We start from the raw sequence: 16491 nt of genomic DNA on the forward strand, positions 1-16491 counted from the left end.
CTCAACTTTTTCGAGTCAAATTCTTTGCCAACAGGCGAATAGCAGATGCTAAGGCATCATTATTGTTTGACACGCTACTTCGCAACCGAAACTTAACGTAACTCTACTTTGGTTTCGATTCAGACTTACTTGCCATTTCCTGTAAGGCAACATTTGATTTGATCATTAAGATCGCATCAACAAACAATTTCACTAATTCCAACATGAGTGTTCTCTAATAATCACATAATCATTCATGTAAAATATATTCACATCAACGTGCAAGTAGAAACAAGCAAGCAAGAATATAATCACATGATCAAAAGAATAATAAAAAAAAATATTCCCATCACGTGCCCAGAATAAATTCTTACTCACTCATATAAAGAAATAATAACTTCTATTCCTCAATCGATAATAAGAATATTTTCCCAATCCAAAATAACCAACTTATTCCTCAATAATATAAAGAATACTAATAAGGAAAATTTAAACCATTATAGCTTGACTACTTTCCAACACTAATCTTAAAGCATAAATAAATACTCTATAGAGTTACATTTCATTCATATCCTTATTTCCTTTATACGGAGTAAACATTTCATCTCCAAAGTCTCCAAAGTCTTCACTATAATAATAATAATAACTTGAGTTCCTAGATCTAGTAGATCTTCAAATACTTTTGGATTGATGTCCATTTCATCCATCTCTAAAACACTCACATCGCTCAGATAAAGTCTCCAAATAACATTGTAGATGTCCTTTCAAGTTTGCACTCTAGTACAATCAAACTCTTCATATATCACTAACAGGGATACCTACTTTTAACCCATAATGCATAATGATCTCCAGGCTAATGTAACCATAACTTTGAGGCTCATGACATCGAACATTCTCATCATCACTCAATATAATTGGGTTATGATAGCTTCCTACTCTATTAACTTTGTCTGACAATTCTATTAACTTGTCTGGCAGACATGGTTAGGGATCTACAACAAATAAACCTATAATGTCTTAGAACTCTCTCTAACGCGTTCCCACAAAAATCAAAGGTAAACAAAAACAAAGGCATGTAAAATATAACACTTAATAGGCAAAAGGATATAACATTAGCAGGAAAAAACATTCATGCATCGTTAGTAGGGAAGAAAAATAATAATGCACTTATTTGCAGGGAAGAAAATAATGATATGCTGAACTAACTTTCAATGCAGGCATATAATATTTCTATCCTATATGCCCTTCTATACTACCCATTCTCACAATGTCATGCTATAAACCTTTAAAGGCATGAAAATAATGCAGACACTTTTTATAAATAACATTACTTTTGTGCCTAATAAATTTTCTAAAAAAAAGAAAAATTTCGAACTCGAATACATTCGGAAAAAAAAAAATTTTACTCGACAATTTTTTTTTTTTTTTTTTTTTATTCGGCTCTAAAAAAAAAAAAAAAAAATTTTCCGAAAAAACGAAAACGAAAACGAAAGAATTTCGAACTCCTCGACTTTCGGAAAACGAAATTTCCGAACCTAATTTCCGAAAAAAATTTCGGTTTTAAAAAAAAATTTTGATCCTCAAAATATTTGTGTTCATCTTTCGAAATGAAACGTAGGAGCGATACTAAGGTTTCCTTCAAATAATCAATAAGCTAGGTAACTTAAGAAGCTAAAGTCACTTAATAAGCTAGTTAGTTAGGCGCCTATAAGTCTTAAACTAACCTAAAGCTCCCAGATACCACTTTGTAACACCCCGATAATTCTCTCTTTCTAGAAAATACTTTATAATATAAAACTTAGAGAATTACCCAGGCATTATCGCCCGTGTGAAAACGTTTCGGCTTACTCAGAATTTTGCAGCGGAAAACTTACTAAAACAAAACCAACTTTATTAACTTATGAAATAAGAGTCAAACAATGCTTGAACTGAAACACACCAACTCAAAGCTAAAGTCTGAAAATATAAACTCCTAGAAACAACTTAAATACTACTATCATAAAAGCTCTCCATTCCAGATTCCCAAATGTATGCATCTTCGAACCTGTAATGTCAATGCTTTATTGACTCTGCTCCCCCGAAGGATCACCACAGGATCAATAGGCAAAGCCATGATCACAAACACAGACAAGCACGTAATCAGCAAAGCTGAGTACTACATATCAGACAAAAATAATCCTAAACATGATACTACACATAAATTTGGGAAAATAATAACATAAATAAGTAATACTCTGCAGACGACTTTTACTGAACTAAACTTAAATTAGCTTTTATCACTTTAATGGAATAGTTATTAGACGAGTTGTCCTGCCAATAAAAAATAAATGGGGCGCGACTCCGCATTTCAGAGTGACCTGCGATATCGAGGAACCTTTGAATAAAAAGGGATGGTGATCAACCCATCCTAGAAAAGCTATGGCACGCTCACATAACCCCAACCCTTATGTCCAACTCTAGACGTGCACTAGTCTAAAGTCTATAACTTATTCTCGTTTCACTTTACGTTGCATTCCTTTTAATACTTGTGATGACACCACAACAACCAAATAACACACAATTCACAATCACATAATCACAACAAAATTCTTTTATCTTTAGATTAACAAGTGTTCACCACTTATCAATCAAGACTCCTTTTATTTCTTTTTATCCTTTGTTGAACCCAGCCAACAGAAATCCGTACCTTTACATAGGTATAATCCATACTTACCGAATAAGACCCACAGTTCTTATAAGATAAATAAATAATTTCCAAGAATCTATGTAACACATGATTCCAACTTACTTAAATTAATCCACTTACGAATTAATACCAAACTGAACTTATTGCTTGCATCAAACTTCCATACAAACAAGTCATACTCATACATATTCTCAATTTACATGTAGCACACAGGCAAGTAACATGTAAAGTAATTATAGTAAATCATATACATGACAACAAGGTCCTATACATGATACTAATAAGTAAAAATCATCCCTAAGGCATGTTCTAAACCATTCAGCACGTAGACTATGTACGTACATTTATATACTAGCCTGTAGGCCACTTTTAAAACGTTAAAAGTCTCCTACGAAAGATCCTCCGCCTAAAAATTAATATAAACTAAAATCAATACTCTTAATTAAAAATACAGCAACTTTAAAATATTTAAAATCCCCTTTAAATATATTCAAAAGCTTATTTTAATATCAAAACTTCAATAACTTTTAATTCCTAGCATAGTACTACCATACTAGTAATTAAAAATCTTAAAACTCCATTAATAAAACTCTTTCTAAAATTCAGCAACTTTTAAAATCATAAAACCTTCTTTAAACGTATATAAACATGTTTAAAATCATAATCTAAATCAATCTCATAGTATCTAATATGCTACTATGGTTTTATAGTAATTAAAACTCTAAAAATCCATGTTTTAATGATTAAAAATTCAATCTAAAAATAATAACAAATCGAAAATATTAATATTCAATATATAATATATATGAAGTCAATATATAAGAAAACGAGGAAAAGAATCAAAAGAAAAAGGAAGAAAAAGAGTAATATACCGAAATCGCGAGTGAAATATGGCAGCAGAATTGCGAAACTTGCAGAGGCCATAACTAACAGAATAAGAATCGGAATTGAGCGATTCTTGAGCCTAACTTCAATAACTTTTCGATATCTACAACTTTCAAGAAGGAAGTTTTGGCTAAAAATAAACGGAACTATGAGAAATCTGGCCAATCAGATTCGGGTGAGAGAAAAAAACGAGTGAAGGGAAGAAAAGAAAATGTCGAGTGAGAGAGAGAGTTCGGAAATCACGTGCAAGGGAGGAGAGAGAAAATAAAGTGTAGGGCAAAAATATTTGGGTTTTAGGATATTTAAATAGGCTAATTCTATTGGGCTTAGGAAAAGGATTTCAACAATTAAACTTTGATGACTAACAAGATGGGCTTGTTAGGACTTTAGTCATCAAATTCCTTTCCCTTTTTATTTCTTTTGGGCTTTTGATTCCATTAAGTTCTTTTCGAATATACTTTTAATAATTAAACTCTTATTTAAAACTCGCTTAATTAAAATTTTACAAACTTTATTAAGCTTAGAAAAATATTTTAGTTGACTTTTAAAATAGTCAACCCTTTTTAAAAGTCAAATCATTTTCCAAACTCCTTTGGATTTAATATAATTACATAAATAACTTAATATATTTATGAAAAATCCTTTAAAAATGTGGGGGATTACACTATATGTACAATGATTTAGGAAAAACAACATAAAATCTTAAATTTATGGAACAAAATTTTCAGTGCAATTTGCACGGGTCTAATGGCAAATTAAAATTTACATTTATGTATATACTTATTTTTTTATTCCTAACTTTTATATTATCTATTTGATAGATGAACGGGTTAAATATTTTCACCCTGATTTTAGGAGAAATAACATAAAATCTTAAATTTATAAAAGAAAAAACTCCCCATGCAGTTGCATCGGTATAAATTTAAAATCATGACTAAGTGGGCAGCAACCACTGGATGGCAAAATATGATGCATCGATGGTGCAAGAAGGTAGAATTAGACTTCCATAAGTGGTTGTTGAAACCGGCGTATGACTGAGTGTTATTGGTGGTGCGAATTGTGATTTTATCAGAGACTCTATGGAAAGCAATATACAGAGCAAATACGATTTCTGTCAACTTTTTTTACAAATATAGGTGGGTCATGTCATCCACCATGACATTAACTACATCAGCTACTGAACACACGGGTTATAAATCAGTTTCTAAAATAATCTCAATACATGATTATGAAATCTTAAATCACAAGTTAATAATATTCAACACCATGATTTCTAGGACAAACTTCTTAAAATCTACAATTTATAAGACAAAACATTTCCCGTGCATATGCACGATGCACAAGAAGTTACTGTTATTTTCGAAAGCAATGTTGGAGAAAAAAAAAATTACTCCAAGAATGACACTAATCCTGTTTGACATCACTAAATTTTCTATCAGATTTCAAAGACGATAATTTACCTTAATTAATGATCTGTTTTGTTGTGACTATGAAAAGTCAAGGACAAACTTTGTCTCATGTAGGTATGTATCTTCCAATACCTGTTTTTAGCCATGGACAATTTTATGTTGTCGTTTCCAGAGTTACGAGCAAAAAAGGTCTCAAGATCCTTTTGTTGGATGAAGAACATTGTTTGCGTGTAAATACGCAAAATGTAGTTTACAAGGAAGTGTTCACAAACATATAAATTGATTATGTTTTATGATTTTGTGTATGGGAAGTTAAGTCAATGTTATTATATGACTTCTTTTAAATCTGTAATAAAACAAGGGTTATACTATATGCAGCCCTTAGGGTTGCATATGAGACATAAATGCACTACTTAAAATGAAAATAAGTTGTGAATTTATGGAAAAAAATTCATCAACTGATGTAATAAATGATCAATTAATGCAACTTATTTCCATTTTTAGCTTCATATATACAATCATTAGGGTTGCATATAGCTTTTCCCATAAAACAATAAATACAGTGTTATTATGGGTCTTAATACTAGTTAATCTTTGTAAAAAAAAGAAAAAGAAAAAAAAGACATAGGAGTTATGCAAACATTAGCCGCCCTTTGGGCCTGAGGAGTACAGATTTGTTTGTTCTAAACTTCCCATTTTGAATTTCAAATATATAGCCGTTACATGCTAATGAAAAGAATCCGGTTAACGGTCACTTCCCCAATATATACTTGATCCTTCTCCCACCTCCGCTCCTCACAGAAATTTGAGATTAAATCATATATTTAAGAGAGAGAAAGAAAGCAAAAAAGACAAGAGAAAATAAAATGGAAGCAACAGGAGGAGGAGAGAAAATAGCGACGTCGGCCATGGAAGCATTTGAGAAGCTTGAGAAGGTAGGAGAAGGAACTTACGGCAAAGTTTATAGAGCGAGGGAAAAAGCTACTGGAAAGATTGTCGCTCTCAAGAAAACTCGTCTTCATGAAGACGATGAAGGCGTACCGCCTACCACTCTTCGCGAAGTCTCGTTGCTTCGTATGCTTTCTCGCGATCCTCATGTCGTCAGGTTTCCAATCTTTTTATTTTCAGCTTCTTTACGTAATTTAAGGGTTTCCAATTTCGTTATCTTAGGGTTTCATTTTTTCTACATCATCATTTTCATGCCATTTTATTCAATATTCAGAGTCCTATGACTGTAATTGCTTCATTTTAGGGTTTCATTTTTAGTAAATCGTTATACATATTACTCATTAGATTCATTGATTTACTTTTCGCTTGTATTAATTTAGGGTTTCTGCTTTGCTGATTCGAGTTACGCCATCTTAGGGTTTCATATTTGCTCGATCATCATTTCAATGTCATTTTATTGAGTATTCAGATCCTATGTAATTACTGTCTTAATTTATTACTGATACTTCATTTTAGGGTTTTAGTTTTCGATTTTTAGTATATTATTATACAGAATAGTCGTTAGATTTATAGATTGATTTTTGAATTGTATTACCTTGTCTTGAATACTCATTTGATTTGTTGAAATTTGCGATTTACTCACATGGCATTTCGATCTGGTTCCCGAATGTTCGAATTCAACGGATTTGGTTCACTTTAGGGTTTCAGTTTTATATTCTCAGTAATCAATTTTATAAATTACCCATTCGAATTATCTTACTTTTCAATTGTGAATCAATTTTCTGTATTCTTTGATTGGCAAATGTTTCTTGGATTGGTGATTCTATTAAATTCACAGTATAAGCGATTTTTTGCTTTTTGTCTAGGCGTAAATTCATTACTATTTTGAGAAAAAGTGGGTATTATTATATGGTGCTAAAGGGATTGCTGCTTTTTGTGTTGATGGTATATAGGTTGATAGATGTGAAACAAGGGCAAAACAAAGAGGGGAAGACTGTTTTGTACCTGGTGTTTGAGTACATGGACACAGACCTTAAGAAATACATTCGTACATTTCGTAATACCGGAGATAATGTCCCTTCTCACATAGTCAAGGTATTAGCCCATACAAACTGATGGTTTTTGAACTAATTGGATGGTTTTAAATTGAGAATTCATTGCTGGTTGTGTGGGTTATTGCAGAGTTTAATGTACCAACTGTGTAAAGGTGTTGCTTTCTGCCATGGGCATGGAGTCCTTCATAGGTATCAAATCTTCCTCCCTTGTTACAGAAATTCATTTACTGCCATCTGTTACTAGGAGTGTATATGTTTGTCCATTTCTATGATCCTCATTTTATTTCTTTCATGTTGTGCAGAGATCTCAAGCCACACAATCTTCTGATGGATCGTAAGACGATGGTTCTTAAGATAGCTGATCTCGGCCTTGCTCGGGCATTCGTCATTCCCATCAAGAAGTACACTCATGAGGTACACAATCTAATGTTCCCTCACAATATTTCTACAGATTTTGAAAGGGTTACACATTCTTGATGACTTTGTCCTGATGATTATCAATTATATCCTAACTAAAATTGCAGATATTGACGTTGTGGTATAGAGCTCCAGAGGTTCTTCTAGGCGCTACACATTACTCCTGTGGTGTTGACATGTGGTCCGTAGGCTGTATATTCGGTATGATCTCATGTCTCATTTCCTCTTGCCCCTACAATATGTTAAATTTGGTGGGTAACTAACCATACTATGTGGAATATATGGCAGCTGAGCTAGTGAACAATCAAGCTCTCTTCTGTGGAGACTCTGAGCTGCAGCAACTCCTGCACATATTCAGGTCTGAAACACTCTCACTTATATATCCAATATTTCTCTCTCTAGCTGAAGAAGTTTGTGGCTAATCATCGTATAATGTTCTAATTACAGGTTACTGGGTACCCCAAATGAGCAAATATGGCCAGGAGTGACTAAATTGAAGGACTGGCATGAGTACCCTCAATGGAGCCCCAAAGACGTTTCGTCTGCTGTCCCTGGATTGGATCAAGATGGGATTGACCTGCTAACTGTAAGTGTTGAATCCCAGCTCTGTTTTTCCACTGTCTTTTATCCCATATGATGATGATTCTTACAAAATAAAACTTCTCCGCCTTTTGTCCTTCAGAAAATGTTGATCTATGAGCCCTCCAAGAGGATCTCTGCCAAAAAAGCTATGGAACATCCGTACTTCGATGATCTGGACAAGACCTATCTGTAGGGAGCTTATGATCTGTAACAAACTTCGATATATGTTTCTCTCAAACACCAAATTTACAACTTATTCTGTAGGGAGCTTATGATCTGTAACAAACTTGATATTTGCTTCTCTCAAGCACCAATATTCCTGTCTGAGGGGTTTGATACATGTTTCTCTCAAGCACCAAATTTAAAACTTATTCTGTAGGGAGCTTATGATCTGTAACAAGCTTGATATTTGCTTCTCTCAAGCACCAATATTCACAATCTGTTCTGAGGGGTTTGATTTACAAACCTCTGTAGCAAATTTTAGTTTTTCTTCTACAATGATGTTGAACGATTAGATCAATTAATATGTGGAACCATTGCGCACAAATTTTATTGCTTCCAAATTAAACAACTTACAGGCTTGGTAAGCCTCTTTCCCAACGAGAGTACAACTTTGTATACTCATCCACAGAAACACTAGTTCAGATGATCATCATCTTCGCCCAAGTTGAAAATACTCATCGCATGACACTGAAGTTCATTCAAATACACAATTGTGAACATATCTCAAGTCCCTCACCTTCTCCCATTGCTTTGTTTCCTATGCAAGGATGTAGACAACAAAGCAATGAGGAAACACTCTTGCTATTTAAGATGGTATATATGAAGTTGGAGCCTCATAAAAATGAGCTATGTATTGAAAGCAACATGAAAATTTTCCTATAATATATGTTGTGCGAATAAGCACACTCCACTTCCTAATTATTTCCGTTTTTGAAGCCGAAGTTATCATGAATTGTATATAAGCTATGGTGTTGTACGCTACTACCTCCAAAGTTTTCCCTTCTTGAATTATCATGAATTGTATATGGTTCATGGGGATATGGAGCACGGGAGTAGTAGTTTGGCCTCATTGGAGGATTTACCGACATAATATTTTGTGGCTGATAGTATCCGGGGTGGTAATAAATTTGCGAGTCAAGAGGAAATGAGTGATGTTGATTATTATAATGTAAAGGAGTTGGACGAATTGGAGAAGTTTGGAGATTTGGTGAAACATTCTGGGTTGGATTTTTGGTGTTTTGATTATCTAAATTGGGAGAATTTTCCAAGTAGGAGGTATTGAGCATAATAATCTTGTGAATTGTCCTATATAGAATATGGAATTTTACTAATGAAATGAAGTAAAATAATTATTTTGTAGAAAGAAGAATTTAGAATTGGAGATAAATTTATACTCAATTTTTCTACTATATATATACACAAAATTTACTGTTTAACAAAAAAAAAAAAAAAAATCCAAAACTATCCGTTACAAAAATCACTAGTGTGATACCTGTACAAAAATAATGAAAATGGTACAAAAAGTAATCAAAGTTACTATTCCTAGCCGTTGGAATTAGGGGTGAAAGTTCGGTGTGCGGTTTGGATTAGGGCCTAATCCAATCCGATCCGAATAAAATTTGGATTTCAATTTTTCAATCCGAATCCAAACCAATTAGGGTTTGAATCCGATCCAATCCAATCCGAATTTTCATACTCTAGATTGGATCCAATCCGAAAATCCGATTTTTTAAAACTATAGTTTTTTGATGAAATGAATTAAGCACAACAACAACATAGTAGATTTAGGAAATGAGGAATTAAGTGCACTTAGTATTTTAGGGGAAGGGTTGAAGTACTATGTGTATTGGGCTATGGAGTAGGTTTTTTTTATATATAAAAAAACCAGATACATAATACAAGGCATATTACTATTTGGTTATATTGGATTTTTGGATCCGATTACCCTCAATCCAATCCGATCCGAAAATCCAAATTTTCAAAAAATCTCAATCCAAATCCAATCCGAACACAGTTCAAATCCGATCCGAATTACTAATTCGGATTGGATTGGATTGGATTTTGGATTTTATCCGAATAACTTTCACCCCTAGTTGGAATCATCAAATTCATGTTGGAGTTGATATTTCTTTTGCATGTGGGCCATCCCACTTACATGCTTTCATTGAACATTGCACCAAAGGTGCGTGGAAACCCAACAAAACACAATTTCCTTCCCTCTACAGTGTAGTGATATTCACGCAGCTTTGTATTCTCTCTCCACAATATTTACATGGCCCCACATTTTTTGCTTGGGCAAATTAGCTAACTTCAGCCAACTTGCTAAGCAAAAAAATTTTCAGCAACATGCTCTAATGGTTAAGCTAGTTGCCCCATTTTTTTTTTAATTGCTAGCAAGTCCATATACCCAACCATTGGAGTTGCTCTAATCTCATGAAACGAGCTTGTCTCATACCCAAATGACGTGACGGGTATTTACTATATAAGACTTTCTTTGTGGTATGTGCTGGTCAAAAAAAAGAAAAGTATCTGCCATTTAGTGTACACTAATTAGTGTGCACCATTTAGTGTACACTAATTAGTGTGCACCTAATTAAATTAGTTAGGTTGTAATGATTACAACTTCTACTATTTTGTCGTTCTTTCTCTATATATTTCTTTCCTTTTCAGTTTCTCTCTCATATCTATTTAATTTTCTCTCTCTTCAAGTTCTTAATCTTTTAGTTTTTATGATATACTTTCTCTGTTTAGAAATAGTTGCACCATTTCATGTTTTCAGGCTAGCAATGCATATTTTCAAACATTAATATCTTTAATTATTAATAAGTGACAATTATAGAAAGTTGACATTAAAAATATATACATTGAGACGAATCTTACAAGATCCCTTATGACTAAGTTTTTATCTAAAATATAAATCACCAAAGACAATTAAAATATAACATGAGAATAGTAAAGACTATGCAAATGGTGCAACTGTTTATAGACGGAGGAAGTAGTTGATTGTACAATTGAACCTGTTATAGAAGATGAGGACTATATTGTCAGTTTTGATATAGTGTGTTTGTGTGTGATATAGTACGTTTCTTTATGCTATATTATGTTTATTTGTGATAGTGTTTCTTTGTGCTATAGTATGTTTGTTTGTGATATAATGTATTTCTGTATGATATAGTGTATCTGTTTGTAATATAGTATGTTTCTCTGTACTATAGTGTCTTTTTTTTGTTTTTGCAAGAGGTATTGTTTATCTGTGATAGTGTTTCTTTTTGTTATAGTGTAGTTGTTTGTGATATAGTGTATTTCTCTCTTATATAGTGTATCTCTTTGTTATATAGCGGATTTATGTGTATTGTAGTAGTGTGTGTCTCCATTCACGTGCGTGAGCCTGATGCACACTAATTTTATTGTGAACCAAATCCACACAAGTTGAATTGAATATTGAATTTATGCACCATACTAAACTTTGACAACGTATTGAAAATAAACTGTTTTGAAAAAAGGGACAAAGGATTTTTGCTGTAGAATTTATTTTAGCCAGATACTTTAGCAAAAATAACATCTGTCTTCTACAAGTCAAATTAAGCAATAGTAAGAGAAGTCTTGGAATCTTTCACCAATTTTTCTCTTTCTAAAAAAGAGACCATCTCTCTCAAAAAAAGAGAGTGAAAAAATCCTTTAGAAAATACATACGTTCCAAACTATCATTCCTCTTACCCACAACTTTTTCAATCAAACAAAACCGTAAAACCTTCCTACAATGGTCAATCCAAACACTCAAAACATAAACCTCAATCTTAACGAAGATCATGAAACAAGAAACCTTCGCAGGATGAGCATACAAATAGATTCCGACGAGCACGATATTACTCAAGAGGATTATATTCTATACAATTCGGTGCTAGGGAAGGCTAAAGATTTAAGAGAGTTTACTGAAAACCAGATAGCGACCTGGGTTACAACAGCTTGGACAACTCATGACGAAATCTAGGTTACAAAAGTTGGGAAAGTTTTTTTCTTCCTATGTTCAGATGCTAGGGATAGAGCAAGCTTAATAGAACTAGGAACTACAAACTATCAAGGAGCCCTCTTCCTTTTCACAAAATGCATCCCCCATGCTTCCTTTAGATCACACTTCTTTCAAAGAATTCCTATCTGGATCAAAGTGGAAGGACTTCCGCTACTTTACAACAAAGTTAATATAGCGAGAAGAGCCCTAGAAAAAATTGGAAGAGTTTTATACTTTGACAATTAGTCCACAAGGGAGGGATTCAAGATTTCCTTAGAGCCAAAGTAGTTATCCCTATAAACAATCCACTGGTACCAAGCATGTACTTTAACAGAAGAGGGGCCTAGGGAATGTATAGATTTCAGGTACGAGGGAGTTTTTGTGTATTGCACCAAATGTGGTAGAACAGGGCACAGGAGACCAAGATGCTCAAAGGCATTTTGAGATGGTCTTAGAAGACATAGGGCAAGGGGTTTATCTCCCAATAGTGGCTCAAAACTTCATTCCATTCTTCACAAATAAAATCATAGGTTTAAAAAGAGTTGAAAGAAATAGAACAACATTTGTTAACCTAGTCGATTACTCTTGGGAAAGGGATAATGAAGGGGATAGTCTTTTAGAGCAAACGCTACCGGAAGATGAGAACAACGACGACAACACGAATTCAAGTGACTCCTCAGAGTCGGATGGACCACCAAATCAAGACAGTAGAGATCAGGATGACTCTCATCATGATAGAGAGAATCATCATTCCCAGTCTGAAGAAACGAACAAGAGCAAGCTTAATGAATCCGTCTCGTCCAAAAGGAAAAGGGAAGATAATTATCCTAGCTCTAATCAAAATAAAAGACCACAGACATTTAGGCACTGTAACCAGCTCCATGAATCTCCAAGAAATGGAGTTCGAAAGAAACAACAAGATAATAGCTTCAAGCAGAGTCGAATTAAATCAAAAATTTACAAGGGAAAGGTTCGCAAAACTATCCTGAGCACTGTAGCAGAGATGACTAAGAAAACCGAAGACCAAGAAAGTGTCCACTTAGAAAATCAAAAAACCAAGCATTCATTGGTATCCCACCTAACCAAAAGAAAATCACCCACAGCTTAAAATGTGATTAATGAAGTAATAAGCGATTTAATGCGGGAGAAGAAAAGGCGAAGGGAGTTTAATACAAAGGGGAGACTCAACTACCAAGCTGGAGATTCGCGCCACCAGTACACAGGTAAGTTAATTTCTTTGGCTGCAATTTTAGCTCTTATAAGAGATTACGATACTACCCCCCTCTCACATCAAAAGGGTAGTAGCATAAATTTTTATAGTAAATTTTCAAAAGAGTCTCCAGAGTTTTTCTTTCAAAGAGTTTTTAGAGCTTATGTTCTGACATACCTAGCAAGAAAGGAGAATCCTACTGAAAATTCTCTTACTTTCAGTTCACTTCCACTCCCACCATCTTAACTATTTATACCTAACCTTCCTCAAAAGATTCGTACACCAGTCATCCCCTTCAAGAAGATTCTCAAAGCAAACAAAAATGGCATTCTAAACAAAAGTCCACCCTACTCCCTCTCACCCACTTCAGGAAACAAGTACCCAGGACCACCAAATTGCCTTCTTCCCACCTTATGAGGAACTAAACCTGGCAAATCTTTTCACCAATGTGTAAATCACTGAAAACGACCGATTGTTTGTCCCATCGGACCCATTTAGCGATTTCTTCATCCCCTTCGGATCTCTCACCTATCTCGAAGCCAATAACATTTTCAACTCATCCCCCTTTGAAGCTGAGACACTCGAAGAAGAAGAAATGTTCTTGAAAAACCCACCAAATTCTCCCTCTTTTGACTTCTCCTTGCCATGCCACAACTCCTTCGACCCTCTGTTGCTAGATATTCCTCGAGAAATCCAAACTCAAAAAAATACAAAAGTTTCCCAGGGTGACCAGGAGGAAAGAGACTTATTTCGTCATCAGCAGACCCAACCCATTTTTTCTAGTACAGGCCCACATATCACCAACTCTGAAGAAATGGGCCTCAAAAGCTCAACTACCTCCCAAAGAAGAAAAAACAGGACCACTTCCTTTTCTTTTTCTAACTGAGATGAGCTAGGTAAGATAGTCAAGCAAGCCCCTTGTGCCTCTACTGACCAGGAAACTACATCCCAAGAAATCCAATCAAACCAAGCCCAAAAAATCATCTATGAAACCCTTGAGAACTGTTCGATCTCCACAAACTCCTCTACTGATTCACAATCTCTCTCTCAAATGCCACCAAATACCCCAACCTCTCACAGCTCTTTCACCTCTGCTCAATCTGATTTCCCACTAGAGGAGTGGGATTTTGCCATTGACTATATGGATCTTAATATCCCCATCTTTCCTTCGGACCCTATTGCTTCATCAAAGAAAAAGATTTCCCCTTCACAAAAACTCATAAAGCGTAGAAGGAGAAGAGAATGGAGGCCTTCTGGTTTTTTTTATCTCAACATCTGAGAAAATTCGAAGAAGAAGCAAAAAAAACTCAGTGCCCAGAAGATCTTTGATCTCAATCTCCCACCAAAAAAAGAATCAAACCCAGTAGAATCAGGGAAGGCAAAAAGAATGAAATTCCAAAAGAATATAAAAGGAAAAGGCATTCTCAAGTTTGGACTCAGCGACGAGGAAAAATCATAAGCGGGGAAATCAGAGGCCGAAAGCTCTCACTCTACAACATACAATGATTCTCAGACCCAAGGAAAAGATATGCTGAAGAAGATGACTCAAGGTGCGGCTGACCAACATTCTCTGGTTAAAATATGAGTCTTCTTAGTTGGAATTGTAGGGGGCTTAAAAACCTTAGCTCCCAAATCTTAGGGTTTATCTTCGACATAACAAGTTCGAATAATTTAGATTTTATTTTCCTTTACAAAACCAAAAGTCAGGTCTCTAGTTTAGAGCCAATTTTCATTAGACTGGGGTTTCAAGGTTGTACGAGGTCAAATTCGAATAATAGCAAAGGAGGTTTATTCCTCTGCTGGACTAGGAATGTAGCTGTTTCCATCATCCTAACAACTAAGAATTATGTATGTTGTAAAACAGCCGATGCGGCTGGTAATGAGTATTTCATTGCGTTTGTTTACGGTTCGCCTTATTTTTCTCACCGCTCTGAAATCTGGGACAATTTCTCCAAAATAATGGAAAATAACAAAGGAAGATGGTTGTTGATAGGGGACTTTAACCAAGTTGAGAACAAAGATAAAAAATTAAGAGGGTCAAGACTTTTAAAAGGAGCATCAAAGTTCATTGAATGGAAACTCTATAATAACTTGATGAATTTGCCATATCAAGGAGTAAATTTCACATGGACAAATAATAGATCCAACAACGAAGCAATATATGAGAGAATCGACAAAGCGTTTTGCAACTTTGAGTGGAAAGACAAATTTCCGGACGCCGACATTTGGAACCTTCCAATCCTTTTGTCTGATCATAGCCCTATAATACTCCATCTGCAAGATCAACATAAAGATCGGAGGAAGAGACCACACAGATTAGATGCCTGGAGTTTAAATCACGAAGAAGTGCGTGACATCATCAAGGAGGAATGGGAATTGATTCATGAAGGATCTCCATCCTTTGTGCTTCAAAGGAAACTACAAAATAGCCTAAGAAAAATAAGAGGATGGTGCTTGAGCTTCAAAACTAATCACAAAATAGACTGGAAGGAAATCAACAATAACCTAATGGATCATCAAAAGGGAATAACAGGCATAAATCAAGCAGAGAAAGATCAAGAAAGTAGGAATACAATTTTAAGTTCTCTAGATGTGAAAACAGATTACTGGAAGCAAAGAGCAAAATCAAGATGGGATGAATTCGAGGACAAGACGTCGACCTACTTCTACAAAAGCGTTAAAGGAAGGTCTGCGAGAAATGAGATCAAAGCCCTAAAAGACTTAGAAGGAAATTGGATCATAGATCAGTCGCAAATGAAGAGGCTTTTCCTAGAAAGTTTTAAGGATCTCTACCAAAGCGAAACAAATGTTGGAGATAGGATACAACATGATGATCCTTTTCTTTCCCTAATCACTACCCTGTCCCAAAACCACATTGACCTCTTAAACATCCCTTTCTCAAACAAGGAAATAAAGGACGCGTGCTTCAGCTCTAATCCTCTTAAATCCCCAGGCCAGATGGCACACCTCCAATATTCTTTCAGAAAAATTGGAACATAGTGGGAACTGATGTGATTAGAAGTGTCAATTCATTCCTGAACTAGAGTTTTATGCTTAGAGAGCAAAATAGGACTTTCATCACCCTTATTCCAGAGAAGGATAGACCGCAAGAAACTAAGGATTTCGGACCAATAAGTCTTTGCAACTCTTCATACAAGATCATTTCGAAGACATTGGTTAACAGACTAAAAACCATTATGGGAGATCTAGTAGATAAGTACCAAAATGCTTTCCTCCCAGGAAGACAAATGACAGACAACTGCTTTATCTCGCACGAAATCAATAATTGGGTGAGGAAGAGGAAGAGT

General features: G+C 34.8%; 1 protein-coding gene across 1 annotated transcript; it reads left to right on the plus strand.

Moving 5' to 3' along the window:
• The first annotated feature begins 5613 nt into the window (after positions 1-5613).
• LOC104899317 (cell division control protein 2 homolog D) lies at positions 5614-8508 on the plus strand. The gene is made up of 8 exons (XM_010686490.4): positions 5614-6064; positions 6861-7002; positions 7090-7151; positions 7265-7376; positions 7487-7580; positions 7668-7737; positions 7827-7965; positions 8062-8508. Exons 1-8 carry the CDS (start codon positions 5826-5828, stop codon positions 8152-8154), a joined length of 951 nt encoding a protein of 316 aa, XP_010684792.1. The 5' UTR covers positions 5614-5825; the 3' UTR covers positions 8155-8508.
• Positions 8509-16491: the final 7983 nt, after the last annotated feature.

The sequence above is a fragment of the Beta vulgaris genome, chromosome 1 (assembly GCF_026745355.1).
Source record: "Beta vulgaris subsp. vulgaris cultivar EL10 chromosome 1, EL10.2, whole genome shotgun sequence".
In the NCBI taxonomy this organism is placed as follows: domain Eukaryota; kingdom Viridiplantae; phylum Streptophyta; class Magnoliopsida; order Caryophyllales; family Amaranthaceae; genus Beta; species Beta vulgaris.

Excerpts from the sequence above, each read along its gene's own strand:
- LOC104899317 (XM_010686490.4), top strand. The coding sequence starts at position 5,826 with ATGGAAGCAACAGGAGGAGGAGAGAAAATAGCGACGTCGGCCATGGAA. Across the intron at positions 7,377-7,486 it reads TCAAGAAGTACACTCATGAG|ATATTGACGTTGTGGTATAG; the intron begins GTACACAATCTA and ends CTAAAATTGCAG. Across the intron at positions 7,966-8,061 it reads ATGGGATTGACCTGCTAACT|AAAATGTTGATCTATGAGCC; the intron begins GTAAGTGTTGAA and ends TTTGTCCTTCAG.